General features: G+C 35.9%; 1 protein-coding gene across 1 annotated transcript; it reads right to left on the bottom strand.

Annotated features, from left to right (window-relative positions):
• Positions 1–1,371: 1,371 nt before the first annotated feature.
• On the bottom strand, positions 1,372–6,497 carry LOC110796082 (rho GTPase-activating protein 5). The gene is made up of 5 exons (XM_022001110.2): positions 5,494–6,497; positions 3,590–3,710; positions 3,290–3,409; positions 2,788–3,018; positions 1,372–2,216 (listed from the first exon to the last, which is right to left on the bottom strand). Exons 1-5 carry the CDS (start codon positions 5,925–5,927, stop codon positions 1,707–1,709), a joined length of 1,416 nt encoding a protein of 471 aa, XP_021856802.1. The 5' UTR covers positions 5,928–6,497; the 3' UTR covers positions 1,372–1,706.
• Positions 6,498–8,606: the final 2,109 nt, after the last annotated feature.

Here is an 8,606-nt window from a genome sequence, read left to right as displayed (position 1 = left end):
ACTTTGATATGATTTTTTTGTCCTACACAAATACACAACATATCTTACATCACGTGTATCTCATGGTGCGCTTAAGAATTTTTTTCCCTCTCATAATCTCATTTAATTAAATACACATAACTTTATGTGTATCCGGATGTAAGATAGATGGTCTTAGAAAATCCAAATCTCAGCATAGATCATTTGTCCTTTGGGTATGAAAGAAAGTCACTCCCCTAAGGAATAAAAAAGGGAGGTTCCATATCTTTGCCTTTTTATCTCGTTTGATTATGATTTTCGTCAACGTGAGAATTAATATCCCCCACCAAAATCCCTAACAAGTGTTTTTCCTTTTTGGAGAGGAAATCACTGGCTATTCATCGTCTTTATTGACAAACTAAGATATTCAAACAGAAAAAAATTGTGATGTTAACCACTACTGAAAGCGTGACAAATCTTTTACCTAATTATTTTTCATATTTTGATAAAATGTAAGTACTTTGTATTAAAATAAAATAAACAAATACGACTATGGGAGGAATTTCAATAGAAAAAATCTCCTTTGATTTACTTTCACAATTATTTGAAATTTAAAAGTGCTCCGATATTTTATGACTCTGTTTGACTATTTGTATACAGAGTACAGAGTACGATTCTAGTCACTTTTAGAATGGTAAAATTGATGTTTACATTCTAGATTTGTATTTATGAATTTAGTCATCATAAAGGGTAACAAGGGTCATTTTGTTCTTTTAATAATTACTACGGAGTATTATTTATTACAAGTATTTTTTTTTAAAATTATTGTCGAGAGACCCATATTAGACAAATGATTCAAATTCTTACGAAAATACAGTAATTCTTCACTGCTGAATTATGAAAAGGATATAAAGAAGCTTTGACTGTATATGGGTCCTATGTTAAAAAAAAGAAAAAAAAAGAATGTATATGGGTCTTCTTTGGCCCCAAAGCTTAGAGCATCTCTAATGGCAAGCTAGTTTGACAATTAGCTTGTTATGCCACATAAGATTTTAAGCTATTTTATTGTCTAGCTAATTTATGCTCTAATGGCTAGCAAATAGCTTGTTATTTAAATTGGTCATACTTGTTCCACTTGTCAATTATTTATTTGGAAAATTTGGGAGCTAGTTGTCAAGCAAATTAGCTTGTTTAAGCTAATTTGCTTGGCCAAGCTAATTTATTATCTTCACTCCAATGGTCTAGCTATTAGCTTGAAACTTTTATAAATTTCAAGCTAGTCCCTAGCTACAACCATTGCAGATGCTCTAAGGAGTTTTAGGCTGTAATTTGTAAACACTTTGTTTTACGTAAGTTAAGCCTATGTCAAAAAAAAAAAAAAAAACATGAAAAGGATGGAGGGTGAGAAAGAGATGAAGAGAGAAACTACTAGTCCAATAATCAGATATACAAACTGCCATTTCTCTTACGGATACAGTACAGTGACTAGCACTAGTCTACGGACACCAGAGAGTTCTGTTAATTATCCATGCTTATGTCACAAGATATCAGAAAACAAGCCAAAACACCCAACAACGAAACTGGGTGAAAAAATAGAGAAAGGTAAAAGAAATTGAAAGCAATTAAGAGTCTTGAGTTTTGTCTCAATACCTTGTCCATAACATGCATGTGCACTAGGATTTACGAGTACAATTTTGAATCAAAGGCCAAATGATGCTTAGACAAGCAGTCTAAGCAGCCCGCTGTTATTACCGCCATGCTTCAATACGCTCTATCCTTGAACTCACACAACTCAGGTTGCTCATAGTCTTCGGTTTCTCTACTATTGGTCGCACAGGTGGCCGTCCGTTTAAACTCACGGGGTCCTTCCTGACAATGGAGGTATTTGATTGAAACAGAGGTCCTGTACGGATCTTTAGACTCGCTTGTAATCCCTTAAAAGACTGCCAATGAAACGGAGAATCATCAGACTCATCTCCATCTTCAGACTGCTTAGTATCATGGGGACTATCAAAAACGGGTTCATCATCAGATGAATAGTGTTCGGCCTCTGATCCCTCAGACTCTTCACCAAGATAATCTCCCAAACAAGGCTCTGACGGGCTTTGATGTCCGCTCCCGTCAGAAGGTCCTGCACAGGAAGCAAAAGGAGGGTCCATTCCTGCATCTTCTCTGTCTTGCAGTTTTTTTGTAATAAGGGTTTTCAGGAAGTTCATCACTTGGACAGCGTACATCAATGCAGTCAAAGGATCTGCCATCTACATATAAAAGGAAGGAACTCATGTAATAATGTAGAAAAATTAAGAAAATAATGAGATGTAAAGACATTTTGAAGTCTACTAACCCAAGCCCCAAACATGGCTCTCAGACACAAGCCGTTCATTAATGAAACGCCATTTGACTCCCTAAAAGCTTCCACAACAAAAAGGAAAATTTCCAATACATGCAGTGAAACAGATGACCTTAGCCATAAAATTTTCAAGTGGTTTAAAGGCATGTATATCAAGTACTTCACATTTTCATTCACCAAGGTCGTTATGTACATTGTTCATTTCTATACATCTATACTACCAGAAACTATTGCTGATCGTTAAAACACCTGATGGTCTCTGAATGTTAGGCCTGAAGAATTATTGACTTGAGTGTGTTCCAGAATATAAGCATATCAAAGTGCCTCAATTAAACCAAAAATTATAAAAAGCAATTTAGAATTTAAATGTCAGAGTCAGAAATGGCAGCAAAACTCTGTTTTTCTGAGAAAATGAGCATCAAGATCAAGAAATCTTACTACTAATTTAAGGCTAAAGGAGCAGGTAGCAATTAAACTACCTGTGTCATATTTGGAGCAAACACCATAGCAATGTTGTGAGCATTCATCTTATTGTACTGTTCTTCTTGAACAACATCAGCCATCAAGTTGATGGCCCAATCAAGCAGAGAACTCTCAGTTGGAGGAAGCAGCCTCACAAGCTCAACACAATCTTCTTCAGCCTGGCACTGCATCACATCATCAGGTTCCAAGGGATCCAAAACCCCAGTTGGGAGTTCTCTAAACCACGCCTAGAAAACGGAGTGGAAATGAAGTCAGCAAGAGAGCTTGATGGGAACGAGGCAGTTCAAGATAATTGGACATTTCTGTTTTGAGAGTAAGAGTTACAGACTTCTCTAAGCATTTTACGTCAACTCGAACAATGACACAAGTCAGGTGAGCCCTCTATGGGGCACTTTTTTAATATCGGCAAGTTACTCCAATGGTCTATGACTTTAACATCTAATGAGTTCCAAACAGTTTTCTGCAAAAGATATGCATGCAAGAAACTTATAGTCATACCTTGATAAGGCCAGCTAGACAATGAACATCTATGTTATCTGGTATAATACCCCCATTTAATTGGTCCCTAACAAATTCCTCCTGACTGTTATCTGCAGTAATTCTAAAGATTCCCTCCTCCTGCAAATATGAGTTACAAGTCTGTTAGCCCCGGAATGCAAAAACGTATACAAGAAAGCACATTTGAAAGGAGTGGATCACCCACCAATGGATAATCTCCATTTCCAAGACTCCAATGAACAAAAACTTGCGGGTTTATCCCATGAAATCATTAGGACTAATTCTAGAGATAACATGTACCTGCAAGCCTCCTTGATCACAAAGACGCCTTTGCATCAATATAAGTATTGTTGGCACACAGTTGCCTCTAGAGTCATATGAGAGCTGCATGGATTCCGTGGAAACACCAAAAACAGATGTACTGCACATGGAAAGGAGTCCAGGATAAGAAGAAGCCAAAACTACGACGCAGCAGTAACACCAATGGCATGGAACTGAGTTATATCTTAGGCCCTGTTCCGTTCACCTTATTTCTACTTATTTCAGGAAAAATAAGTTCTGATAAGTTTAGTTAAGTTCAGGAAAAATAAGGGTTACCCAAGTATAATTTATAACTGAAATAAGTTTTAGGTTCTAACAAATTCAGATAATATAAGTTCAGAAAAAATAAGTGAAAATCAAGTGAATAGAACGCACCTTTCTCTTAACTCTAAACAAATTAACATAACCTACAAAAACAAATTAGAGGGAAGAGTAGCTAACAAATCTTTAAACAAGGATGACAATGTCAAAGGGAAGGAAGTAGCCCACAAATCCTTAAACAAGGATGACAATGTCAAATGGAGCGAAGTAGCCAACAAATTGTTAAACAAGGATGACAAAGTCAAATGGGATCGGTGGGGAATTAAACGAACAGTATCGTGAAACAACATAAAGATAAGGAGTACATCTCCTTAACAAATCAGGGAATCACATATGTTATCTCATCCAGATGAATTTTATTTACCGAAGTCCACACTTGAAACTCGGATCCAAGTAGAAGTACAGAAATTAATATTCTCCAAGGGAAGGACCAAAACTTTCACCCTAATGATTGACAAAGCGAATCTTCAATCAGCAGTCACTAAGTTTTATGTATGACTTGCATGTATTATGTTCAAGGAGAAGATTATCTAACTACTACACTAACCACTCTTAAGATGATGTCTACTTTTCTCAATTGGTAAGAACGCATGGATCTAAGGAGCCTTTACCCTAGGATATAACCTACAAATATGCTAGACTTCTAAGACCATAAGTTCATAGCTTTCAATTTACCCCAGTGCTGATTAAGCTATAAGCACAGAAAAGATGGAGGAGTGTATACTGAAATAAGAATCAGATATTTGACAATCAAATTTTAACCTAAATCATCCCTAATCCTTCAATAATAGTTTTTACAGTGAATGATTATTTTCTATCACAGATTCTCGACAAAGTACGTAGTGTATGTCATAAACTCAAAGGATACATCATTTGTAGTCTGCCATGCTGTTATACACATCAAAAACTGTTAAAACATTATCAATGACCCTCTATGAAATTTGATCCCTCTAGTCCTCTAGAGTTGATTATATAGCAATTTGTATTAAACAATCAGAATGAACAAGGTCAGTACCACTAAAAGGAAAACCATCTGTTCCACATAAGATGGAAATGCCATTATGATAAAATGTTCATTAGCTTCAAAGTTGCATTATTTTGCTTTGGATTGTTCATGAAACAACAAAAATCCAGTTTCCAGATGCATCTAGTGCTCATGCTTACACCAAAAACTTGCAACTTTCTGCCTTAAATTATCAGAAACAGAAGAAATGCCAATTTCTCCCGCATTGTCCACCATCAACAAAAACTCACTTTTACAAAATGTACCAAATGCACAAAATGCAGGCACCCACATCACATTATGCCCTGAATTTAGCAAATTTGGGTCAACATTATAAAACCCCACCTCACATATTACACCAAATACAAAAACCCACATCAAATTATACATCAATACCAACAAAATCACACAAATTAAACCAAAAATCAACCTAAAAAGCAAATGTACCTTGCACTAGTAAAATCCTACCTTACATAATACACCAAATACAAACACCCACATCAATTTATGCATCAATTCCAACAAAATTGCATAAATTCAACCAAAATAGCAAATGTACCTTGCACTAGGAGCTCTTCTAGGAACCTCAGGTTCAAACTCAACAGGCAAACCTAAGAAACCATTAAACCTATCAAATGTGACATGAGCCACGTGTCGGACATTGGTAGGCCAACCAATATCCATACCGGAAGAAATATGATCTTCCCTATCAGTTGTGCAACTGATCAATGATTTCCTAAACAAGGCCACAAGAAGAGCCAGGAAGGAAAGCTCTTCCCTTTCTTTCTCTCTCCTCTTCAAACTTTCACTTCTCTCTCCAAAACTTGAATTTGAATCACAATCACATTCAACCCCACTAGCTGTTCTTCTATCTACAGAATTCGAATTAGGGTTTTGACTATAAGGCTGTGTTTGGTTGCAAAACAAAGTATCGGAAGGGGTACTTCCTGGAGATGATGAGAAATGGGATGGAGAATGCAGTACTTCTGTCATTTGTGTCAATTAATCAAACGGGTATCCAAAATATTCTCTGAAAAATTCAAAAAAAAATCAAAAAGCAGAATTTTTCAAAGATCAATTTTTTTTTAATATGATTTTGGAAAGGGATGTAAAAGGTGAGTTGGATTGAAGGAATGGGTTAAAATGGAGGACGTGGGAATCATTAAAGGGCGTTGAACAAGCAGAGAGGAGAGAGAAAATGAGAGATGATGATGAAGAAGAAGTTTGGGGGTTGTTTGTTGTTCTTGGAGTATTTAATTTGAGTTAATTAAATCATTTATTGAGACAGTTTTTTGGGCACTTTTGCATTAATACATTGTTTAGGTGGACCACTTTTTCTTTTATTTTGCATTTTCCCATTTTTATTGTGTTTGTGTTCTTCAAAAATATTTCTTTCCCTCCAAAATATGTAATGCAATTTGTGCCTTTTTTCAGTTCCTTCATCTGGGTAAAGTTTTTGATTATATATAGGAATAATTGACAAAGGCAGTCCCAACTATAGACGTTCATCTTTAAAAGGGCCCAACTATGGATTATTATTGGCAGGTCCCAACTATATGGAGTGTTAACTTTGCGTGGTCCCATTCTAAAAATGACCGGCTGGGAGAGGTAATTACGGTAATTACTCATATCACGTGCCATTTAAAAAACCCCACCCGTTTATTTAAAAACCCACCCACCCCTTAAATTAAAAAGGCAGCCTCCATTTTTGTTCTCTATTATCTCATCATATCAACCTTTTAACCTCAATAATTGGAAGATGCTAAAAATATTTTTTTTAATTAGTATCAAATTGTAAGGAAAATACTAAGAATTTGGAATTCAAGAAATTACATCCATACTATTAAAATTACCAACATCCCAACGCTTCATTAATTAGCCAAAATCTCAGCAACATCAACGCTGTAAGAATCATCATTATCAGATTTATCAACCATGTTAATTTACATCTCAAGAAAAAAATTCCTAAAACACAAAATCAATTCTTTTTTAAAGAAAAAGGGAAAATATGCAAAATCATATTAAGATTAGCAAGACTAAACTTAAAAGGTGGAGAATTATAGCGGGCTTCCATAGAAATTGGAGAATAAATAGCTTGAATTTGTGTGAATTGCCTACGAATAATTTGAGCAAAAAAAATTGAGAAACCCAAATTTGATTCTAAGATCATTCAAACTTCTACCCTAGCATCGGTGCCAAGTTGGTGGGTAGTTGCTAGAAGATTGACACGATATTGGTGGTGGGCGAGCTGTTGCAGACTATGGGTGGGGGAGTACCGCTGGTTGGGATATTGCAGAGGGAAGGTGGGTGGAGGCGATGAGTGGGGTGAGAGGAGATGTTGCAGGTGGTGAGGGGGAGGAGGTCTGCGGCTGCGAGGAGGGCGAGTGGTTATTGGTGGTGGTGGTGAGGGTACTTTTTTTTTTGCAGAGGAGTAAATTGAAGAGGAAGAAGAAGGGTTAAGGGAGTAATGGAGGGTGAGGAGGAGGGAAAACACGTGACTTTGTCAATTAAGTCATAAAATTCGGCAACAAAAATGTAAATTAATAAAATTCAATGCTTTTCACTTATTTAGTCGGTTACCGGTTAAAAGGCCCACGCAAAGTTAACACACACTATAGTTGAGACCTGCCAGTAATAATCCGGAGTTGGACCCTTTTAAAGAGGAACGCCTATAGTTGGGACTGCCTTTATCAATTTTTCCTTATATATTGTCTTAGATCTTCCCTTTAAAGTGGAGGAACAACTAGGGAAACTAATGAAATCAAAATCTTAACATTTTTATCCCATAATTTCTTTACGCGTTAAGCTGGTAATAACAAACGCAATTTACAAAATGGCTTTTTCACACTGTTTTTTTTGTTGTACATTTTCATTGATGATCAATGAAATCAAGAATTAATAATTTTAGTACGGTTCTCCATTTCTAATTTCTTCCAACTCGAATTACGCAAAGACGCCAACCTATATTACTAGATTTAAATGCACATGATGAGTGCTTCACATTTAAAAACACGTAGGATAGTTCGTGTTATATTAACATTGAAAAAGAGTATATAAATTAACAAGAGTAATTTGGGTATTTTAGCTAGACACTAAGCTCCTAAGAACTCGGGAGTTGACTTATATACTTCCTAATAGAGATGTACTCTCTTACAACCCACCATACTCTTGCATTTGAATAAGGATAAGGAGAAAATTTAAGTCATGTTTTAAGGACGACACTGAAGAAAAGAAGGGAAAGCACAAAGAAAAGTGCGTGGGAATACCGAGTTGGGAACCATACAACAAAATGTTTGTTTTGATTTTTTTTACAATATCGATTTTGGTTGTGTTTAATTTATTCCTCTTATTCCCATTTATTTAACAAAAAATAGAAGCAAGCCATGTTCAATTTACAACTAATACCAATGTTGGGTGATTTTTGGAAGGAGTTCTTGAAAGTATCTTGTAGAGAGATGGTGGCACCGTGGCACAGAGAGTGAAGAGTCACTCCAAGAGCCATTTTGAAAAACCAACCAATATACACGTTTTTACCAACCCTCCACTCTAAAAGTGTCTTAACTCACTAATCCGAATTGGATAAACCTGTGCAGAGTTCCAACCCGAAAGAGCACTTTATCTTACCTTAAAAAAAAAGTAAGAACAAAAAAGATAAGATACGAAAAGATCATG

The sequence above is a fragment of the Spinacia oleracea genome, chromosome 6 (genome assembly GCF_020520425.1).
Source record: "Spinacia oleracea cultivar Varoflay chromosome 6, BTI_SOV_V1, whole genome shotgun sequence".
NCBI classification, from domain to species: Eukaryota; Viridiplantae; Streptophyta; class Magnoliopsida; order Caryophyllales; family Amaranthaceae; genus Spinacia; species Spinacia oleracea.
The sequence above is the reverse complement of the archived record's forward strand: the minus strand, read 5'-3'. Positions and strand labels throughout refer to the sequence as shown.